Raw genomic sequence first — 24,186 nt, 5'->3', positions numbered from 1 at the left:
TCCCTTTGACTCGAATTGCCTCACTTTGTCCAAAGGCGTTCTGCTGCAAACAGGTTTGCCAGATTTAAATAAAAATACAGGACAGAATATTTGAGAAGGACTTATACTAAGTGCACATACTAAATAAGATACACTTAGGCTAAAAAAAATTATATCACTTATCTAAAATTCAAGTTTAAGTGGACACCTGGTATTTTATCTGGCAATCTTAACTGCAAAATTTTTTTATTTTAATTTTAAAATTAAATTAAAAATAAAATATAAAATAAAGCAAAACTAATAAAATAAAAATAAAACATAACGTACAATTCAAAATAACATACAACAAAATAAAAATTCAAACATTGAAAATAAAATAAATAACACACCGCGGGTGGGCGAAGCTGGCGCCAGCCCCTAGGGCCTCCGCAGCCGCGCAGGGTGGCGGGGCGTCTCGGGCGCCCTGCCCCGCACGCCAAGCCCTTCTCTGCGGCCTCTGTGCGGCCGGGGCCATTCAGCCGGAAGCGTGACGCAGCGGTCGTCAGAAAGCTCTGGGAGGGCGGCTGCCCTGGTGAAGATCGCTCTGGAGAAATGGGGGCCTGTCACCCAGCGCGCCACCCCCCGCCCAACCAGGCGCCCGAAGGGCTGCAGCAGTTTATCATTCTCATTATAACAGAATTTAGCGTGTTCTAGAAAAGGTTTACACACACACACACACACACACACACACACACACACACACACACACACACACGAGTCCGCCTCCGCCTCTGCTGCTTCGTCGTGCTAGGGGGGAATGTCTTGGGCACCACGTGCGTCAGTGGGGGTCCCAGGAGGCCTGTCAAGCACCGCTGTGGGAAGATGACGCCTGTGACAGCTCCTCTAGCTGAACTTTGCTGTCCCTGCATTCTGCCATTCAAATCCCAGGTGACATTGTGTAGGTAGAAATGGGTGGGAAGGGGTGGGGTGGGTGGGTGAGGGGTTTCTTGTTTTTTTCTTACAAATCTGAATGCAGAAAGGCACAGCAAAGAATTTTTGCTGGCTTGGGAAACAGCCAATTTGTGCCTTAATAAGACAATAATAAAGGTATCATCCCAAAATCTGGCAAAGATAACACACACACACACACACACACACACACACACACACACACACACACACACACAAAACTACAGACTAGTATGGTATCTCTGATGAATACAAATGCAAAAACCCTATACAAAATACTAGCAAACTGAATGCAGTAATACATTAAAAAGATAATGCATTGCAATCAAATGGGGTTCATTCCAGGGGCACACAGATGGTTCAACATATGCAAATTGATCAATGTAATATACCACATTAACAAAATATAAAAATGATATGATCTTATCAATAGATGCAAAAAGACATTTGATAAGATACAGCATCCATTTATGATGAAAACACTCAATAAAATGCATATAGAAGGAAAGTACCTCAACATAATAAAGGCCATATATGACAACTCCCTCAGCTAATATCACAGTGCTGAAAACTGAAAGCTCCTCTAAGATCAGGAACGAGACAAGGATGTCTGCTCCCACCACTCTTATTCAATAAAGTGCTGGAAGTCTTAGCCAGAACAATCAAACAAGAGAAAGTCATCCAAATCAGGAATGAAGACATAAAAGTTTCACTTTTTGTAGGTGACATGATTCTATACATAGAAAACCAAAAAACTCTTAGAAACAATAAACAAATACAGTAAACTTGCAATATACAAAATCAATGTACAAAAATTCACTGCATTCCTATATGCTAACAATGAAATTTCAGAAAAAGAAAAAGAAAACCATTCCTTTTGCAATTGCAACAAAAAGAATAAAATAGCTATGAGTAAACTTAACAAAGGCTGTGAAGGACCTTTATATTGAAAACTACAAATCATTATGAAAAGAAGTTGAAAAAGACACAATCTTTGTGTTTATGGATCGGAAGAATCGACACAGTTAAAATATCCATACTATCCAAAGCAATATACAGATTTAATTCCCACCCAAATCGCAAATGCCATTTCTTAAAGAAATAGAACAAAAATATATCAGATTTGTATGGGACCACAAAAGACCCTGAATAGCCAAATCAATCCTTAGAAAAAAGAACAAAGCTGGAGGTATCACACTGACTTCAAATAATACTGCAAAGCAACAATAATCAAAACAGCCTCGTATTAGCAGAAAGACAGACACACAGACCAGTGGAAAAGAATTGAAAGCCCAGAAATAAAACCACATGTTTATGGGCAAATAATTTTTGACAAAGGAGCCAAAAACATATAATGGAGAAAAGAAATCCTCTTCAATAAATGGTGCTGGGAAAATTGGAAAGCAACATGCAAAATAATGAACAATTTGTCCCCATGAACAAAATTAATGCAAAATAGATCAAAGACCTAAATATAAGACCTGAAACAATAAATTACATAGAAGAAAATATAGGCACTCAACTTATGGACTTTGGTCTTAGGAAGGTTTGATTAATTTAAACCCAAAGGCAAGGCACCTAAAGACAAAAATAAATGAATGGGACTATATCAAACTAAAAAGCTTCTGCACAGCCAAAGAAACTGCCAACAAATCAAAAAAGCAACCAACTGGATGGGAGAAAATATTTGCAAACTACAGCTCTAACAAGGGGTTTATATCCAAAAAATATATATATATATAAACAACTCATACAAGTCAACACAAAACAAATAATCCAATTTAAAAAAATGAGCAGACGACCTTAACAGGCATTTCTTTAAAAAGACATACAAATGACCAACAGATATACATATGAAAAGATGCTCAACTTTACCAGCTATTAGGGAAATGCAAATCAAAACTACAGTGACATACCATCTGTCACCTGTTAGAATGACTTGTCAAGAAAAGTAATAACGGCCCTGGCCGGTTGGCTCAGCGGTAGAGCGTCGGCCTGGTGTGCGGGGGACCAGGGTTCGATTCCCGACCAGGGCACATAGGAGAAGCGTCCATTTGCTTCTCCACCTCCCCCCCTCCTTTCTCTCTGTCTCTCTCTTCCCCTCCCGCAGCCAAGGCTCCATTGGAGCAAGGATGGCCCGGGCGCTGGGGATGGCTCCTTGGCCTCTGCCCCAGGAGCTCGAGTGGCTCTTGTCTCAGCAGAGCGACACCCCGGAGGGGCAGAGCATCGCCCCCTGGTGGGCAAAGCGTCGCCCCTGGTGGGCGCGCCGGGTGGATCCCGGTTGGGCGCATGCGGGAGTCTGTCTGACTGTCTCTCCCCGTTTCCAGCTTCAGAAAAATACAAAAAAAAAAAAAAAAAAAGAAAAGTAATAACAAGTGTTGGAAAGGTTATAGAGAAAAAGGAACCCTCCTTCACTGCTGACGGGAATGTAAACTGGTACAGCCACTATGGAGTTTCCTCAAAAAATAAGAATGATTTACCATATGGCCCAGCAACCCCTCTTCTGAGTATCTACCCAAAATTTTTGAAAACATTCATTCTCAAAGATATATGCACCCTTATGTTTATTGCAGCATTATTCATAGTGGCCAAGATGTGGAAACAACTGAAATGTCTTTCCACAGATGACTGGATAAAGAAGGTGTGGTACATACATACAATGGAATACTACTCAGCCGTAAGAAACGATGACATACTGCCATTTGTGACAACGTGGATGGACCTTGAGAATATCAGGCTAAGCAAAGTAAGTCAGTCAGGAAAAGTTAAGGACCATATGATTTCACTCATATACAGAATATAAAATTAAAACTGATGGACACAGACAACAATATGGTAGTTACCAGAGGGAAGGGTGGTGGGAGAGGTGGTAAAGATAAAGGGGTCAAATAATATCGTGACAGAAGATGATCTGACTTTGGGTGATGGGCACATGATGCACTATTATGCAGATCATGTATCTTAGAAATGTACACTTGAGCCTGACCTGTGATAGTGCAGTGGGTAAAGCGTCGACCTGGAACGCTGAGGTAACTGGTTCAAAACTCTGGGCTTGCCCGGTCAAGGCACATATAAGAATCAACTACGAGTTGATGCTTCCTGCCCCCTCTCTCCACTTTTCTCTCTCTCTCTCCTATCTCTAAAATCAATACATAAAATATTTTTTAATTTTAATTTTTAGATTTTATTTATTCATTTTTGGGGAGAGAGAGAGAGAGGAGTGGGGGAGGAGCAGGAAGCATCAACTCCCATATGTGCCTTGACCAGGCAAGCCCAGGGTTTCAAACCAGTGACCTCAGCATTCTGGGTTGATGCTTTATCCACTGCATCACGACAGGTCAGGCATAAAATATTTTTTAAAAATAAGAAAAAAAAAGAAAAGAAATGTACACTTGAAACCTATATAACTTTATTGAACAATGTCACCCAGATTAATTTAATAAAAATGCATAAATAAAGTTATCATATTAAATTAGTAATACATAATACAGCCAGCCACAGAGCTGCAACCAATGCCCAGTAACTCCACTCCCTGGGAATTAATCCTAATGAAATAGTCCAAAAGATAAAAGAGCTCTATGCACAATAATATTCATTATGGTGTTGGCAGTGGCTGAAAATTGAAAACAACCTGAAACATAGTAAAGGAGAATAAGTGGTTAAGGAAATGATTTTACACCGGGAAGATGGAATATCACGTAGCCATTAAGCAATTATTGTCAGGGCTGTCGAAACATGGAAAACGTTTATAATGTAAGCTTAATAAAAAATAGTTTGCAATGGAATGGTATATACTGGTGGGTCACAACTTCAGAATTGCTTTTTATATGAAATTTTATTTATATAATTATAGATTCACATTCAGTTGTAAGAAATAATACAAAGAGATCCCACTTTTACAGTATCCTTCAATGGTAACATCTTGCAAAACCAGGATATTAACAGTGATACAATCGACAGACATTCAGATTTCCCCAGTGTATTGTGTGTGTGTGCATTGCATTTAGTCCTATGCAATTTTACCACATCGGCCTGTTTTCTAAAAGAACATGTGCATGCCCTGCATGAGCCCACACACCCTTCCCATTACACCCTTCTCTGCTGCTTTTTTCCTGTGTGATACGTTTTTATTTGGGGTGGTTTGGGTTTTTGGGGTTTTTTTTACAAAAATATACTAAAAGCATGCTGATTAGTGAGGGAACATGATATTGTAGAATTCTCACTCACTTCAGCATGGTTGATAATAGCACCCTCCAAGTAAAGGACAGGAAAACAATCTAAATGTCCAATAGCGCACAGGTTAGGCAGACCATGGAACACCTGTGACGGAATAGTATGCAGCCATTCCAAGTGATGTCTTCAAAGAGTAGTGATTTGGGAAAATGTTCACAGAAAAATATTACCTGGCACAGAGTGAGTCCCCAGTAAGTGTTAGTAATTATTATAAGCAGTATAATAATGATTCTCTGGGAGGTGGGATAATGAATGATTTTTTGCTTTTTCTTTCTCTTTGGTTATTTTTAAATTTGGTGTAATTAATGTAATTTTAGAATGAAGGGGAGTCGTGTTGTATTATTTTTATTTTTTTTATTTATTTATTCATTTTAGAGAGGAGAGGGAGAGACAGAGAGGGAGAGAGAGAGGAGAGACAGAGAGAGAGAAAGGGGAGGAGCTGGAAGCATCAACTCCCATATGTGCCTTGGCCAGGCAAGCCCAGGGTTTTGAACCGGCGACCTCAGCATTTCCAGGTCGACGCTTTATCCACTGCACCACCACAGGTCAGGCTGTATTATTATTTTTAAAACCCATGGTCAACTCTCCTCAATGCAGAGGTTGCCCTGAGAGCACAGGCACTCCCCCCCCCCCCCAAGATGTGAAAGTCTGGAGGATGGAAACCATCTGGTGGGCTGGGATGTCAGACAGCACCACTGTCCATCATCTACCTGGAAAGTTACATAATCTTCATGAGTCTCAGTTTTCCCATCTGTAAAATGGGTGCAGTTAACCTAGACCCATGGGAATTTCAGTCACTGCTGGCAGTTGTAGGTAGACACATGAACCTTGGCCTCCAGGAGAAGCTGGGGTGGGAGCCCAGGAGTCCTCCAACATTTAGAGGACAGGAAGAACAAAGGACCCAGTGGGGCAGGAAGACAAGGTGTATGATGCTAGCAGCCCAGGGAGAAGGGGCGACATGGAAGCAGGAAGTCACCTTTGCCCCAGCCCCTGAGAAGTTCCTGTAGGATGGTGAACAGGAAGTGAGAAAGCAGAACTGTCCGATACAGGCACTGCTCTTTAAGTCTTATTGAGGAGTAAAGGTCAGGGATAGTATGTGTTTAAGGTGAATGACTGCCATTAAGGATCTGCTCTGGGAGGGAAGCGGAGAAATTGGTGGTGCTAGACAGAGGGCGCCATGGCCTGAGCAGGAGGGTGAAGGAGGACTCAGAGCCTGTGGAGGGAGATTGCCCAGCGGAGCGGGGCAGGCAAGAGGGGCAGGCTGCGGAGGAAGGGCAGGGAACATTGGAAGTCCTCACATTGGGCCAGGCGGTACCCAGGTGATCAATAAGGCTCATGTTGCTGTTACTTGGGCCAAGTCAAGGCTAGCAAGAGATGGACACTCAGTGAGATGTGGGGACCTTTTCTTCTACGCTGATATTTTTCTATTCTCCCAGCCGAGTGAAGATCTTGTGATTCCACCAGGGCCAAGGCCTCTCCAGAGGCCCTGAATTTTCCTCCTTTGACCCAAGTGCACCAACTTTGGCCAAAGTCCTGAGCTCAGCAAGGGCCACAGGAAGATGTCTCCATAGGCAGAGCTCCTTTTCTCCCAGACCCGGCCGCCATCCCCACATACGTGCAGGGGGGTGGGGGCACCAGAAGCCACATGCTTGTCAAGAAAACAAAACCCAGGTTTCCAATGAGAGGACAGAGGCTCACGACTAGTAGCTAACACCCGCCTGAGGTCACACAGGATTTGGATCTGTGAGTTCTAAATGCTGTGGTCTTTCTTCTGACACGGTCCTGGCACCTGGCACATCAGAGTTGAAAATGAGGGACTGACTGAGACTCGAGTCCAGCTCTGAAGGTTGCTGGGTTAGTTGCCCACCTCTGAGAGGCCTTGGCCTGTAATCCCCCCAGATTGACGGGCCCTTTCCTCTCCACCCAGCCACACCCCCTCACAGGATCCCAGCTGAGAAGAGGGAACAGGGCCACTGAGGTAAGTGGGCTGTGGCCTTTTAAAGTATACTGGGATGGAGGAGAAAGGGCCTTTTGGGGTGAAGCCTGGAGACAGTCCTAGGGGAGCCCCAACCCCCTTAGATGTGACTTCTTTGTGCTCCCATCTCCAACACATACTTTCCTCCCCACCCTGTAGCCCCTCACCTAACACACACATCCCCCGAATGACACCTGCTGCCATGCTGGCCACCCTGGCCCTGCTCTGCATGCCTCAGGCCTCCCACCTGCCCGCCCTAAATAGGCTTTGCCTCCCTTTCTTCCCTCCCTCCTCGATTCCACTCCAGACCCACTGAATCACCCTTGCTGAACCCAAGGAAGTTTCTCTTGAACTGCAGCTTGGCCTCGGATGTATATGGTATCTCTTCACAATTGCCTTGACTCCTGTGCAACTCTGACCCTCCCCTGTCTCTCCCTCCTCCTCTACCATCAAATGACACATTGTTAAACCCAGGAGGTTCACAGGATGGTTTTATTAACAGAATGGCCCCAGCAGCTCCCCCTCATAAGCTCTAACCAGACCTCCCACTCCCAACTCTGATGACTCCCACTTTCCAAGCTCAAGGGCACCCATTTCTCCTTAACCTTAAGCTAGAGTCTCTAAGATTCAGTCTGAACCCCACCCCAGCAGGCTTCCCCCAGGCAGGCACGCCAGGGAGCTCATTTTTCACATTTAGTGACCAAATTGGGGCTTCCTCCCAAAACTCTCATCTTTGCTTCTACACTGGGTTTCTGAATTGGGCCAAAATGAAGACTACAATTGCTTTTTTTCTGAAATAAGAGTCTCAAAACTGAAGATAAACTATTATGACCACTGTGAGGAAGGCAAATGTGTCAGGAGCCAACCAAAATGTTCATCTACTTTGCCCCATGAAGTCTCATTTCTGGAACGATATCTTAAGAAAAAAAATACAAAATATAAGGGGAAATGCCAACACAAAGATATTTATTGCAGCTCTATTTATAGCTAAAATAAAAGGCATATATATAGACATATCCAACAAGAAAACACCATACAGCCATTAACAAAAAGGAATTCCACATCAACACTAAAAAATATTGAGAAAAAATCAGATAAAAGATCAACATACATTTACAATTTTGTAAAGTGCCCATGAAGAAAGCCTGTTTTCATTTTCCTCAAAATTTCCCCTTATAATGTCTTTCAAAGCTACCAGCAGAGTGATGCAGTCCTACTCCTCCCCCAGGTCTAATGAAGGACACAAGCCTCAAATATCTCTGTTAACAGAAGAAACCATTGGCCAGAACTGCTTGGCTTTTAGGAGACAGACATAGAGCAGGGGATGCCTGGGGTCTGATAGATGTGGGAGGTTCCCCTTGTTTATATGTGTTCCGATTCAGTCTCTTAGACAGTGGGAACAAAACCAGTGACTATCAGGCAAAGAATCACAAGGAAGAAGGAGACATTGTGTGTGAATGAGTTCTTGAAACCACAAGGCACTGACCACTTGCAGGACAGTCCGGGGAAGGGACAGGGGTCTCCAGGCAAGCCAGCAGTATCCCCAAAGGGCTGTCTAGCACCTCACAGCTGACCGGGCTTCACTGCACTCCAGGCAGCCCCCTGCACTGTTGGCATGGGGTGGGCCTACTGTAGGGCTGAAATAGGCCTATTTCCGCTGACTGGCCTGCCTTGTGGAACTACCAAGAATAATCCCAGCCCCTTGGGTTTGCCCTGTTAGTGTTTGCAAACATTTCTCGATTCTTCCTTTAAGCCAAATGCCTTGGTTCGTTTCAGGGCCCCTGCACAGTCCAGACTGTCTGCCACCCCGGCTGGTCTCCTCTGGGACACCCTCATGTGCTGGGAGAAACCGAAAGCCCTCTGACTCCACTGGCCAGGACAGCAGGCACAAAGCCCGCTCCTCTCCCGGCTCCAGTTTGAAAACGTCAGCTGCTCAGCCCAGGACAGAATTCACTTCCCCAGCGACCCTGCCTCTCACTGTAACTTACCTCTGTGCTTCCAGTCAACCAACCTGTCCCTTTTCCTCCCCACTCAGTTCACAGCCCCTATTCAATGGCTGCATGGCATTTTCTCGTTGGATGTTTCTATATATATATATATATATATATATATATATATATATATATATATATATATATGCCTTTTATTTTAGCTCAGGCAGGTGATGTTTTAAAGGGAGGATCTGCATGGTCTGGACTGGATGCTAGTATCAGCCCCTCTGGAGAAGGCTTGGGAGTCATGTCAGGAGAGAGGAGACGCAAGACAAAAGGACATTATTACGGTGCTTTTTCCGTTTTTCTTTTTGCACAAAAACAGTCCATTTATTCAAGTGTTCTCCAGCACAAGTACATTAGAAAGGAGCTTTATTATATTCTTCTGGGCACAAAAAAATGTGATGAAGGCGGAACTGACAGACTTTCTACATCGGCTGTACGCATTGACCTCTTTAATTATTTCATAACAGCTATGTCACGAGCATCACTTACACAGAGATACAACAGAACACCGGGGGACAGGGCTGGGGACCTGCGTGGGGCACCCTGCACCCGCCCTCCCTGGATGTCCCAGAACCAGACTGTGAAATGTACATTATTATTGTCAATAAATAGAGAAGCAACCCTAAAAAAAAATACAGTGATGAAAGGATGCTGGAACCAGGAAAAAGTAATAAAGGAAAAAAGAGGAACTGAAGAGAAAGGGAAGAAGGGGGGCTGGGGAGGAGAGGGGTGGGGAGGTCTGGGGGACGTCCTGCATTTAGCTGCGTGGAATGTGGAGTGGAAGTGCTCTGCCAACGGGGTCAAAGCGAAATCGTCTGTAACAGTAAGAGTTATTACCAAATCAGCTACGGAGTTTATTCTTCAGTATGGATACATGATTTCCCACAAATAAGTAAGCACCCGCTACTTCAATGCCTCAGCTAAAACACATGAAATCGCTCATTTAGTTTTCAAGTACAAAGTTAAAATGCCTTTTTAATAATAATATATCAGAGTAAAATAATAGTCTCTTTTAAACTCCACTACAAGAAAACAAAACAAACAGTCATTGTCCAGACAGCAGACTTAATTTAACAATATATATTTTTAATAAAATGTTTTTAGCACCTTGTTGAGTCACCTCCTCCCTCTGCGTATTCTAAGGAATTTCGGCATTTTTTGTTATTTGTTGAATTCTAGGGCTATGCAGCCAAATCGGTCTGGAAAGTGAAATGGGACTATGGAGAGGCTTGTGATCCCTGCTCATGTCCTCAGGGTCGGGCTGGAGGCCACCAGACGGGGTTGAGAAAGCCGAGAAAGCCGCCCTCCTGCGCCCCTGGGGGAGCCCACGGGGGTAGTTTTCCAGTTACAGGAGTCCTTGGGCCTCCTTTCAGGCAATTTAGCCAGTCCTGACTAGAAATGAGACCTTCTATCTTTGTCCTTATTGCTTTTGACTTGCTGTGTGTCCCTCCTCCAAACTCCATTGCCTAGAGTCAGCGATGAGCAAGAGGTCCCGAAAGGCCACCTCAGCTGGGTCTCTGCAACACACAGGTGCAGGGCAGGCTGCCCCACTCCCAAAGACCCCAGCCTCCCTTCACCAAAATGTAAAGACTCAAGAGCTTCTGCTAGAACAGGGGAGACCATCCTTATCTATTCTCTTTCTTTCCAGATCTAACAACGGTCGTGACCCCCGCCTCAGCAGGAAGCGGCCAGGAGGGCCCGCTAGCTCAGGCCGGTCCTGTAACACCCTGCCCATCCTGCGGAGGGGGACCGGCGCCAGCTGCTTCCTGCCGGAGGGCGGGGCAGCTCCGCGTCACCTCTGATCACAAGCACTGGGAGCAACCAGACTAGACGTCAGACAACAAATTGAGATTCCTCAGCTCTTGGAGCAAACCAGGGCCTGGCTCTGCTGCCCCCTGACAAAGGAAACAGCCTGTCCTCTTCACATCTCAGTGCTGCTCCACGGCCAAACCCCCAGCTCAAGGGGGCTCCTGCCAGTTTCCTCAAAATGGCACCTCTGAGAGAGTCCAGTACAACAACTCGGCACTAAGCAGGGCAGCGACAGGAATTCAAAACCACCTCCAGGATCCACTTTACATATTCTTTATTACCAAAGATATGAAAACTCCTGGGACAAGTTTCCCCGTCCAGTATTTCCCAGATGTCTCGGCTGGTTTCCCTCCCTTGCCCGTGAGAGTCCTTCCTGTGCCGGCGATGGCAGTTCACTCCCACCCAGGCTTCCCCACAACTGCCTGACGAGCCGAGGGAGTGGGCAGAGCGAAGGAAGAGCCAGCCCTCATCAGACTAGTTCAAAGTCCAAGTCTCCCTTCTCACTGGGTCTGCCGTCCCAATCTGCACTGTAGCAATGCACCGAACTCACACAGGCACCTCCACCAGGCCCATCTCCAAGGCTACGAGCCCTGGATGCTCTTCTGCCAAGTTAGCTAACTGGATGGCCAGAGCAAAAAGGTTCTGGGGGTCTAAGAGAAAAATGGATGGTAACAAACTGATGTCATCTGCCCATTGCAATTCCTCATCTGCTGCTCCCCTAGCTTACTGTTTTCCGGTAGGTTCCACCGGAAAGGGGGTTAGCACCAGCCACCATGAGGCCCATGGGGCTCAGCAGCGACCTACTGGAAACTAGCTTCCTCCTCAGGCAGGCGACCGAGGGCTGTGACCCTGGCACCAGCCCTAGGTTACCGCCCCCAGACCTCTTTGACACCACCCTCCACTTGGCACCTACAGTAAGTAAGGGAGGCATTACCCTGTCTCCAGAAGCCTTTGTTTTCAGGGGTAAATGGGCCTGCTCTTTAGAAAGAAAATCCCACTGGGAACACACACCAGAATTTTCCCCCAGGCTTTGTGGTTTTCCTGCTCCACCCCCTCCACCCTCATCCACAGCAAGTGGAATGGTTCCCACCTTAATCTTCAAATAGCCCTGCCTGTTGGAACACAGGTCCCCTTTAGAAGGCAGCTGGGCCCTGTCCCTAGAAGGCTCCCTATGGTTGGAAGTGAATTAAGAGCATCTAGGCATGGCCCAGTGGGCACGAGCCCAAGGTCCCTTGTACCCACCAAGTTCTCTTGTGGGATTGGCCCCGCAGGTTGGCCGGGAGAAAAGCTGGTTTCTTAACTCTCATTCCTGCAAGGGGCACCTGGCCCACCCTGGGGCCTGGTGAGGCTGTTGGGCTGGGAGGAACAAGCCCTCTTATGCATCCCAGCGAACCTTCTGAGCATGGTCGCTGGCCCACGCGCATCCTCAGGCTTGCCACATCCTTGGCTACCAAGCTGCTTCTCCACATCACCCCTTGGGTAGAGCATGGCCAATGGGAAAGGCAAAGTCCTTCACTTAAGCAGTGGACAAAGGCCTAGGAGAGCCTGAAATGCCGAACGTGTTTGCCGAGGAAGGCCCAGACTGTCCTGACCCTGCGGGCTGGGAAGACCTTAGCGCTGGCCCGTGGGGGAGGGAGCACCTTGGACTGCCTGAGACAGCCCTCCTCCCCACAGCCCTCCTGGAGGGGTGCTGGTGGACCCAGGCCAGGGAGATGGAGCCAGCGGGAGCGCAAGGGGACGGGGTGAGCACCAGTCAGGTACAGGGACTCGAGAGGGAGGGGCAAAGGCATCCCCCGCTCCTGGCCACTCCAGCTCCCTGAGAGCCCACCATCACCACCTGCCACTCTGTCACAGAGCTGGCAGGAAGAACTGGGTGTGCCCTTCAAAGCCAATCTGACAAGAAAATGAGCAGACTGGGGTCTGGAACTGAGCCCCTAAGAGGAACAGGAGACGCTATCGGCTGCGAGCTTACTCCTGAGCAATGAGCAAGGGATTCAAAGCCTTGGTTTAATTTTGTCACCAATTACGAATTTGTTTTATTCAAAACATAAAGTTCACTGTCCCATTTCTTTTTTTTTTTTTTTTTTGCAATGGAAGCCCCTTGGCCAAGATAGACCTGGATGTCAATTATATTTTGGTGGGGGGAGAATAGGTAGGGGGAGTTGAGGGCTGACTTTACTGGTGCCTAGAGTTGCAGGTCAGTATCACAGTTGCTAACAGAAGAATCTTTTGACATCACCAGGGGCAAAAGAGAGAGAACGCTACCTGCTAGAGGAGAGCACCTGCTAAATAAAACCTCCTCCTCTTCCTGCCTTCAGCACCTAGCAACTTCTGGGATTGACAGTCTACCTGCAATCAGGGCAACAGAGGTAAAGAGCTGCAGGGCCGACTCCACAAAGTCCTGAATCCGGGGAGAGTCGTGCGGGGTGCTCCCTGGCTGTGTGAGTGCACTCGTTATGCATTGGGATAGAAATGTTCCTGTGTATGCATGTGGGATTGATTGATTGGTGTGGGGCTCTGTCTGCAGTGGGACTCAGGGCTCAGGATCCTGAGCCCCCTTCCCCCGCGCCCCACCACATAATATTTCTTATACATGACCCTATCTATGTATTTATATAGCGCCTATCACCATAGGCCCTATGTTTCTAGGGATGCGAACTTGGGACTATGTGCTTGACCAGCACACCTCCCAGCCCTGCCGGTCCCAGGAGGTGCCATCCCCCCTCCCATTATAAAATATATATCTCTATATGCCACATATCTACACCCCATCTGTCCAGGCAAGCATCTGCCCATTGGGCCCTCACCCTGGAGCCGCCAGTGCCGTCCCCGCCTACCGCCAACGCCAGGCTGCTTGCCTCGGTAGGAAGTGGAACCAAGTGTCACGCACTTGGGGGCTCCAGGTGCTGCTGACTCGAGGTAAGAGCACAGCTATCATCAGACCAAGCACTAGAAAAGAAATACACACCACTCCAATCACACACACAAGGAGAGAGACGGCCGGTCCTCCCTCCAGCCCTGACGCACACGACTCGAGGAAGGGAAGTAGAAGAGAAGAGGGACGCACCGGAAGGCTGGCCTCGGGGACTCCGGGCCACCCAGCTGTCACTGCACCTGGTGGCCCACCTGGCCCGAGGGGTGGGGACCAGGGCACCAGGGCCACCACTAACAGAAGCACCCTGCTCCCCGCACCTTGGTTTGAAATCTAAAGGGGTGGGGGTTGGGTTTTTTTGTGTTCTTAACAAAAAATCTGAAAACAAACATAATTATAACCAGAACCATAAGAATAATGATAACAAAAGGTGTCATCAGCCTCCCAGTATAAAACTGCAGCCTTTGGAGATGACCAAAAACATCACATTCCAGGACCGGAAGCCACCTTATGCACAGAGGGTGGATGGTGGGGCCTCATAAAAGAACACACAAAAGGCGACTTTAGACAGGAAAGCACCAGTACGTTTTGTATGTTTTTTTATTTGCTCCAGGTGGGGTTTTTAACTGTCAACTTTCCCACACTCTGGATTATTTCTGATCCCACCACGAGGAGCCCTCAAATCGGCTAATGTGGGAAACTTGGGAGGAAGACTCCCTTATCCTGCCATCTTGCTGAGGGAGTCTCCTCTTTGAAAAAATAAATGATCAAAAGGTTATTGCGTGATCCTGGATGAATCCCGCTCTCAGCTGTCCACGGTCCCAACCACCTCATCTCACCCCCCTTTTGGCAGGGAGAAGCAGGAAAACGCAGTTCCCAATTTCTCCTTCACCTCGTTTAACACCAAGGGGGGGACCCCCTTGATGATGATTCACCTGCAAGCTGTCTCCCTCTCTCCATCCTTGGTTAAAACCCTTTGCACATAAGGCAACGTGGAAGCTGATGTTTTTACTCATCTCGCTGTTTGAAAGCACCATTATGAAGTCAGGTTGTACAGTAGTTAACAGTACCTTTTATATATATAGCTCATATCTATCATATATATATAAACTGTAAACAAGAGGTAACAGCGGCTTCTAGAAACTGATTTTCTTCAAGGTTTCCTGTGTGGTAGGCACCTGAAATACTGTATAAAAGGGTCTTGTGTGGTGTTCTCGTCTCCCTGCTGCTAGTTGGGTTCTGTTTTGCATGACCAGGAATGGTGCTGGCAAGACAGCTCAGTGGCTGGGAGGGAGCGCTGCCTCTGAGTGTCTCTCTAGTTTCTGTCCCCTGCTTGTGCTCCTATCTGATCAGGCTAGAGACAACAAAAAAGATATATAGTAAAAAAAAAAAAAATCCAATTCCAATATATAGATTTCTATAGAATTTCCTTTTTTCCTTCTCGCTTATCTTTCTTCTGCAAGGTATTGTTATATTTTTTGTTATTGATTTTTGCTGCAATAAACCCTCTTGTTTCAGTCACAGCAAGAAATAAAAACCCAAACAAACAGAAAACCCCTCTGAAAAGAGTAGAAAACAAAAGGTTTGACCAAAAAAAAGGGGAGGGGGTGGGAGGGGAGAGGGAACTTGGTTTTGTTTTTAAATAGGACAAGATTAACATTAAAATTCAGGAGATGATGTCCAACCCTTTTTGCAAGGCAAAGCCCTCCGACATTTCCGCCTCTGTGGTTGTTTTTAAATTCCTTTTTCTCTTCTGGGTGCTGATACTTCTCTCCATCCTCATGTTCTTGGTGTTTTGTTGTGTTTTGTGTTTTTTTGTTTGTTTAACTTTGTGTCACTACCTCAGTTTGCCCTCAGTCCCTTACACACAAGCAAAATATTCCTTCAGCGGAGCGAAGAGGTGGCGGATCACCGGCACGCTCCACGACCGGCCCAGCAGTCTCTGCCTCGCCAGGCGGCTCATGTTGGAGACGTCAGTATAGTGGACAGGGAAGCCAAACACCCTGGGGAGAAAGGCAGAGAGGGCGGGGTCAGCGGGCTGTGTGGGATTCTGCGGAATCGTTGGTCCTTTGGAACCAATTGGAGACTCGGGCACCCTGCTACTTTCTGTGGATTTGAAGGTAAGTAAGATAATCATGGCCCACAGAGTTCCCAAAGCAGAAGCAGAGAGCATATGTGAGAAACACCTTCAGGACAGGCTGGACCTGAGACTGAAGAGCTACAGTGGGTATCTGAGGTCTGTAAGTAATAAGTGTACACCCCTAATACCATCCCCACAAGACAGGGAGGACCCTACAAAGGGGCTAATAAATCACTGTCACACTGAGAATGAGGAGGTCATCTAGCCCAGGAGTCCGGTTTGCACGAAATCAGGGAGCCAGTCTGGAAGGTTCAGCTGGTCCTGTGCTGTCCCGGTTTGCAAAGTACTTAAAAGGAGCAGCATGAGGTAAGAAAGTTCCCGAAGCTGCCATGTTTCCTTTGAGTTCAGCAGAACCTCTGGGGGCCAGGGCATTGGGGGCTGCTCCCTAGATGCCTCTCATTATGAGACCATCCCCAGAAAGCTGCCATGCCGGGAAATGCCTGAGAAAACCCACTGTGCACATGGCATCTTGGAGACACTAGCCTGTCCGGGGAGACCAAGATCCCTCTCGTAGGGCCAGCCATCAGGACACACCACACTGCCCCAGGACACCAGCCCACTCCTCGGGTACCTTTCCATTTCAGTGCACCACAGGATGTCCTCTTTCTCATTCATGAAGACGGGGAAATGCTGGTCTTTGCCCTGCTTTATGGAGTTTGACCTAGTAGTAATGGTCCTCACTTTGCTGAACTAGAAGATGAGGAAAGAGGAGTAAGCACTCATGTGCTAGGCACGCACCTACCACAGGTGCCAGGGGCCACCAGGGGCTGGTGTCAAACCCTGACAAGGCCTGGTCCATTGGGACCGGAAGGACCCAGTCATGAGCCTCTGCAGACCCCACCACCTTGCTCTTCTTCATACTCTGAGGTCACCCAGCCATCTTAGACCAAGGACTTAAGATATAGCCACTGTCCTTCCTAAGAATTGCTTCTTTCACAAGGGCAGTGACTTGCAGACAAAAAGATGCCAAATGAGTCAGGCTTGAAGACAAGCAAACGCGGGCACCTGCTCTCACAGGACCTGATGCCTGGTGCCCTCGCTCAGGGAAATTTCTCCAGAGAGAAGTGCAGCGTCTACGTCACAGGACAATCTCTGCTCTGGAGGCTTGGGCGAGAGGTCCTGGCCAAAAAATGTAAAAGCCCTAGCAGATCTAGGGCCCTTGGCAAAGGTTTCTCAGGGTCTGCCTCCCACGGGACAGACAGCCAACGATGCTCAACAAGGAGCTGACGGCCAGCAAGGACTTCGGATCTCTCTCCCCGCCCTCCACACCTTCCTCTGGATCCTCCCCTCAGGCCAACCGTGTCAATGACCCCATATCACCTCCTAAATCACATCCCCCACACCAGCTGCACCCAAAGCCCTAGAGGACAGGCAGGACACAGCCCTGGTGGCTGTTCTACCTCTCTGCCCTCTGCCCTTCTTCCCACCTGCCAGCAGAGGGTGCTGACACTGGGGCTAACCTTGGCTATTCTGCCATGCTCCAGACACTCCTGCAGCTCCAGCTTATCATTCACAGTGGATGCCAACGGCCTAGGAGTCAGAAAAGAGAAGGTGACGACAGAAGCCAGAAGAACAGGGACACGCCCAGCAGCTCTGAACCAGGAGCCACCTGAATCACACAGGTAAGCAAAAGAGGATCCTGGCTTCCACGCATGCTGTAAGCCCTCAAGTTCCCCCAGAATATGTGCACACACACTGCAGCCACCAGTGGACAAGTCCACCAAGCATTAACTTTTTTTTTTCCTACAGAGACAGAGTCAGAGAGAGGAATAGACAGACAGGAACGGAGAGAGATGAGAAGCATCAATCATTAGTTTTTCGTTGCGCATTGCAACACCTTAGTTGTTCATTGATTGCTTTCTCATATGTGCTGCCTTGACCGTGGGCCTTCAGAGTAACCCCTTGCTCGAGCCAGCAACCTTGGGTCCAAGCTGATGAGCTTTGCTCAAACCAGATGAGCCCGCGCTCAAGCTGGCAGCCTCGGGGTCTCGAACCTGGGTCCTCCGCATCCCAGTCCGATGCTCTAACCACTGCGCCACTGTCTGGTCAGGCCAAGCATTAACTTTTAAAGGTACGTTCAAAGGCAGTCTCAAACTACAAATAAGCAGATGGCATTGTCCAGAAGTGGGAAAACAAATATTTTTATATCACTTATTTTAACTGAGTTTTAAAAAGCAAGCTTTGGGGGGTAACAGAATGTTGTGAATCTTGACTACAGTGACAGTTATATGGGTGTGTACATTAGATGAATTCATCGAACTGTATACTGTAGATGTACATTAAAAAAAAAGAAATTCTGCATAGTCCCCTGAGGACAAATTCTGTGGCACTGAAGATATCACTTCCCAGAAGGCAGACCAGATTACTGAACATCACCTTCGGCATGGGCCTTTTCTGACATTTAGAAATACTTAATGAAGGTTTCATATAGAGGTCCACCATTTCAGTGTGGGAACCACAGGGGCCCACAGTCCACTTGTTCCTCCAGACTCCTGTTTAATGTGCATACATGCACAAACACACACACACAACTCTACTTGGCCCCACCTAGTACCCCGTTCCTCCTGGAAACTCAGTTCTACAATCTAGAAGCAGGTGGGAATAACTCCCCTAGGACCAAGGTTTGTTCTGGACTCTATAACTATATAAGCCAGCCCATTTTTTCCAATGTACACACCCATCTTGAAAATTTTAGGGGGACACTGAGAGTTTACAGGTCAGCTGCCCGCTGACCCATCTCCTTCCCATCAATAAGCCCTCACAAAAAGACGGCAGCTTCGCTCAATGGGTGGGAGACTGAGAGGTTTCCACAACTTCATGCTAACAGCAGAAAGGAAGATTAGATAACTGAGGCCAGATTAAATGATGTTTCCAATTTACAAGTATTACCAAAGAGATTTAAAATCCATACTCAAAACACTCTGGAAAATATTTCCCTTCATAATAGGTGCCTAAAGTGGGTGGACCTCACTCTGCTTATGTGAATTGCCCATTTTCAACCAAAATTCCTCTCTCCTCATAAGCCCTTTATAGAATGTAATTATTGCACTGAAGAAATGAAATTTTCTTCATTCCTGGATATTAAAATCTCTATCAGTGTAACCTAAATAAAGAGCATCCTTCCAACAAAAGACCTGAAGCCAAATGTGGAAAGTAAAGCAGGACTTTACACCTGTATTCAGTTCGAGCGCGGGCACCCCTGCCACATCCCCAATGCCATCCTCTGTGACTGTCCCCCAGAGCCTAAGGACCAGCTGGCTCTAAATACATCACCAATGCAGGAGAACCAACTATATAATTATATAACTCGGCAGTACCTTGATTCATGTTTATGTAAAGAGTACGCTTTTAAAGGTCCTATTTTCGACCACTAGTTGTTAGTTTCTCAGACAAATATCTTCTATACCCTGACTCCCTTTCTTCAAGAAGAAAACAAAGAAGAACATGGCAGAGCAGCAAGCTGGTCAGTGGGGGCAGCTGGCCCGAGAGAGTCACGTGGGGACCCCCACCCTGGGCCGTCCCACCTGCAGACTCCAACCCGCAGCCGCCCCAGGCCCAGGAGCGCTTACCAACCTGTTCATACCAGGAAGGTTCCCCCAGAAGTAACGGGCCCTGTGCGCAGCAGACACTTCTTTGGCATCGATCATCACAGGGTTGGACTATAAAACAGGAGAGAAATTAAAGATGAGCAAGAGAGGAATATCACATAGTGCCAGGACACTCTGCTAGTTCAGAGCGCTGAAGCCTCACAGCTCTGACTTCTTAAGGAGACCAGGCACCAGGGCAGCCTGAAGCCTCTGGGAAAAGCCAGAATTAAACCTCACCACATTGCATATGCTCCCACTACAACACTCTACGACGATGGAAATGTTATGTGTACTTCTCACCATAGTAGCCATTAACCCACCAGTTGCAGGTGGCTATTCAGTACCTGAAATGAGGCTAGTGTGACTGAGAAAAATTTTTTTAGGTAAGAGGGAAGATGGTGAGGCAGATTACCACACGTGCCCCAACCAGGATATACAAGGCAACCCCATCTGGGGCCAATGCTCGAGTACTGAGCTATTTTCAGTGCCTGAGGCTGATGTACTCCAATGGAACCATCCTCAGTGCCTAGGGCCATGCTCGAAGCAATTGAACCACTGGCTACAGGAGGGGAAGAGGGAGAAAAGGGGGAGATGGCTGCTTCTCCTGTATGCCATGACTGGGAATCGAACCTGGGACTTTTACACTGGGCCAACACTCTATCCATTGATCCACCAGCCAGGGCCAACTGAGGAATTTTAATGTTTATTTAAATACCACATGTGGCTAATGGCTACCATAATGAACCACACAGCTCTATTCACCCAGGGGCTTTGAGAACGAAAATTCCAACAAGTGTGCACATGTCCAGTACATATCCAGATTATGAGCTGAACAGACACCTATTCGCACGTCTAGTCAGAAGGACTGCCTGCGGTGTGACTGATCCTTGATCCTAAGACTTTGGAGCATGGCCTGACCAGGCGGTGGCGCAGTGGACAGAGCGTCAGACTGGGATGCGGAGGACCCAGGTTCGAGACCCCAAGGTCGCCAGCTTGAGTGCAGGCTCATCTGGTTTGAATAAAGCTCACCAGCTTGGACCCAAGGTTGCTGGCTCGAGCAAGGGGTTACTCGGTCTGCTGAAGGCCCATGGTCAAGGCACATATGAAAAAGCAATCAATGAACAACTACGGTGTCGCAACAAAAAACTGATGATGCTTCTCATCTCTCTCCATTCCTGTCCGTCTGTCCCTATCTCCTCTGACTTTGTCTCTAAAAAAAAAAAAAAGACGTGGGAACATGGATTGAGCTCCCAGACTGCTTGTCCCGAGCATACCTCTGGCCGCACAAATACTCGATGCACAGCTCAAACCTGGCTCAGAGGCAGTTGGGATCCAGATTATGAGATAGTTGTGTTTTCTTCCCAGGTAGCATGAAGCATCTGTCACAGGTGCCAAGGAACAAGGACGAGCCATTGATTTTGGCATCTCCTAGGTTCTCCCATGAAATAGCGCAGAGAACCCCAGCCCCAGGAGTATGGCATCACCCCCCCAACAGCAGTGAGGCCCACCTCCTCTTAGAGCGAGACCATGAGTCCCTTCAGGGTGGGCCTCTAACAGTGCTTTCTCCCTGTCTAACTGGGGAGTCCCGAGCCTCCCAAACGGGCTCCATATAAAGCACAAGTCCCAGTCCCCAGCTCCACAACGCAGATGAAACAGGGATAAAGCAGCGGTCCAAGTAGAAGCCACTGGTGAGCTGGCCAAACCAAGGGTGCTGGCTATACCTCAAGAAATCGCGAGATGTCCCTCTTGTCACTAACGCCCATGGCCACCACATTCTCAAAGAGCCAGAAGAAGGGGCGGTCATCTCCCTCCTTGGGCCGCGCGTCATGCAGGAGGCGGTAGAACTCAAAGAAGAGCCGGCCAGTGCCCTCTGAGAGGCGGAAGAGAAAGCCATCAGCTGGGCTGTCTGCAGAGACAGTGGTATGGCCCGGGCATGGGAAGGGCAGGGGAGGGCAGGGTCATTGGGAGTAGCCACCCAGGGCAGAAATATCAAAGGAAACCTACATGCAGAAGCACCAGCCAAGAAGGTGGCAGGGTGAGCATAGTACCTACCGTAGAGTCCCTTGCGGGCAGGGTTGACGATGGAAAGATCATTGCACGGACTGCCCCCAATCACCAGATCGAACGGTCCCCACTCCTGGATCTGGGGAAGAGAAAGGTCATGTGATGAGCCTGATGTTCAAGGACAGAGGTGAAAGGAAGAGAGAAATTATCTGTGAATTTGGCAAAAAAAGTACTTTGACATGGGCAGGAGACCTGGCTGCTTTGGACACTCACTACATATACACATTCATACACACATGCTACATACATGCATACACACACACTGTGCAGCCACGGGTCAGTCGCCGAGGCCCTGGGCTCAGTTTCCTGCAGAAAAAGGGAAGAAACTGGACTTGATACTCTGAGACCAGCAGGGAAACCGGCGTGTTCCTGGCAGCGGAACAAACAACAGCCACGCAGTGAGAAGGCCGTCCCAGCCGCACAGCTGATGTGCAGTACTCTGTGCTCTGCACACCTTGGGCAGCATCTGGGCCATCTGCACTTCAGATGCCCTTCAGGATTCCTGAGGGCCTGTGGTTTCAGCAGCAGACATGGATTAACTGGAAGGGCCATGGACCACTTGGTCAAGAGTCAAGACCCCGCCAGAGAGCTGAGAAACGGAGGCTGATACAGCAGTCACTGGAAGTTTTAGGACAGCCACCTTGCCAGAATCCTAAGTGCTCAATTAAAAAAGGCCCTGAAACCTGCTAGGAGCAGCCCGAGCCCCAAAAGGTCAGCTTCCCCAACTCCATTCTCCCTCTGCCATCACCCTTGAAATAAGAAGGAACATGGGGCCCTGGCTGGTTGGCTCAGTGGTAGAGCATCGGCCTGGCATGCAGAAGTCCCGGGTTCGTTCCCGGCCAGGGCACACAGGAGAAGCGCCCATCTGCTTCTCCACCCTCCCCCCTCTCCTTCCTCTCTGTCTCTCTCTTCCCCTCCCGCAGCGAGGCTCTATTGGAGCAAAGATGGCCCGGGCGCTGGGGATGGCTCCTTGGCCTCTGCCCCAGGTGCTAGAGTGGCCCTGGTCGCAACAGAGCGACGCCCCGGAGGGGCAGAGCATCGCCCCCTGGTGGGCGTGCCAGGTGGATCCCGGTCAGGCGCATGCGGGTCTGTCTGACTGTCTCTCCCCGTTTCCAGCTTCAGAAAAAATACAAAAAAAAAAAAAAAAGAAGAAGGAACATGGAAGAGGAGGAGGAAGAGAGGCTGGGGAAATGGGAAAGGAAAAGAGTAAATGAACAAAATGAAAGGGGGTCGGTGCTGTCCCCAGGAGCTGAATGCGAGACATAGAGAAGGCGGACAGGTCCCACAGCACTGACATACATGCTTTTGCGTGACGCTGCGGACGTCCCCGACGTACATGATCTTCCCCTGATGCCGCACCATGCCCACAGTGATGGAGTCCTCGCACACCTCTGAGGCGATGTAGCGATCCACCTGAATGCCCAAGTCTTTCAGCACCAGAAGCCCTGCACCAAGCAGCAGAAAACAGTCACTGGGTCGCCTCCGGCACCCTGGTCTTTGCAGGGAAGCCCTCTGGCCAGCCAGACACATGGGTCAGTGACAGGCCTCAGCCCTACCCTGCCCAGTATGCTGCCTTAAACCCTTCTGGACCAACTGGAATATCAACGACAAGGATATTGAGACTTGTTGCATGTCTAGATTGGTCTATATTAAAGGTGGTCAAGGCCAGGAAAGACTGACAGGTCAGGAGGTGGTCTCAGGATCCAGGGAGAGCAGCAGCTGGCTCTGGGGTGGCCTCTTCTCTGTTATTTCTCCATCTTGCAGACACTGGTCCTTCCTTACCACTTCTTTCCCCAAAATATCACGTCCTGCTACAATTCTACCCAACCTTTAAGACTCAACATAAACGCCGCCTGCTCTACCCCATCCCATGCCACCCCGGGACCACCTCCCCCTCTCTGTAAGCCCCCAGCATTGTGTCCCTCTCCACTTCATAGAGCAGTGTGCATTCCTAATCTCAGCCTTTCTCTCGGGTTAAAATGGTCTTCAAGACAAAGTAGGCCGTCTCATTCACGTTCTGTCCTCAGCTAACTAGACTCACCTCCTCACCATGATCCTGACACAAACGCTTGTGGAATTGAGGCAAGGAAACCATTAGATTAGACCCCGAGAGCTTCAGGGAAAAAAGAGGCCACTGTGGCACCATTTCCAATGCTCCCAACAGACCCCCCACCACCACCAGGGGGCTTTCACAGCCTCTTGATGGGCAGTGTGGTTTAAGAAGGCCTCCAGGCTCCAGCCCAGGAAACCAAAGTTGTGAATTGACCTCTCTAGGTTTATAGAACATCAGCACTGAGCTGCAAACAGAGGACAAACTTCTGGCCTGGGATGCCATCCCCACGCTGGCCCTTTGGCTGAGGTCCCTGAACTCAGACTGCCCATCTCCCTCTGGTCACATGAAGGCAAGTTCTGAGAAGAGCTACTCCTTTCTGAAGGGCTGAGAACCACCAGCCAGGGGACAGCCAGGGGGATAGATAACGTATCACCTCCCAAGGGCTTTCTGGCAAGGTCAGGAACCACACAGAAAAAAACAGCACCCTACAGGGTAACTCGGCATCCCCTACAAGATAATGGCTTACGTA

The 24,186-nt window shown here is 48.3% G+C and overlaps 1 protein-coding gene across 11 annotated transcripts in view; it reads right to left on the bottom strand.

Moving 5' to 3' along the window:
• Nucleotides 1-9,420: 9,420 nt before the first annotated feature.
• The window catches only part of DNMT3A (DNA methyltransferase 3 alpha), a 136,738-nt gene continuing 121,972 nt past the window's right edge, over nt 9,421-24,186 (bottom strand). For 10 of the 11 annotated variants that reach the window (XM_066378714.1, XM_066378718.1, XM_066378723.1 and 7 more), the window contains 7 exons: nt 22,904-23,049; nt 21,593-21,683; nt 21,262-21,446; nt 19,527-19,612; nt 17,414-17,483; nt 16,525-16,643; nt 9,421-15,816 (listed from right to left, as the gene is read on the bottom strand). In XM_066378714.1, the coding sequence (XP_066234811.1) occupies nt 15,675-15,816; nt 16,525-16,643; nt 17,414-17,483; nt 19,527-19,612; nt 21,262-21,446; nt 21,593-21,683; nt 22,904-23,049 (839 nt within the window). In that variant the 3' untranslated portion in view covers nt 9,421-15,674. The remainder of the gene's footprint in view (nt 15,817-16,524; nt 16,644-17,413; nt 17,484-19,526; nt 19,613-21,261; nt 21,447-21,592; nt 21,684-22,903; nt 23,050-24,186) is intronic. The other variant, XM_066378724.1, reaches the window with a different exon arrangement.

This window comes from Saccopteryx leptura, chromosome 3, assembly GCF_036850995.1.
Source record: "Saccopteryx leptura isolate mSacLep1 chromosome 3, mSacLep1_pri_phased_curated, whole genome shotgun sequence".
Taxonomy (NCBI): domain Eukaryota; kingdom Metazoa; phylum Chordata; class Mammalia; order Chiroptera; family Emballonuridae; genus Saccopteryx; species Saccopteryx leptura.
Note: the sequence above shows the minus strand (reverse complement) of the source record. Positions and strands in the feature narration are given on the sequence as shown.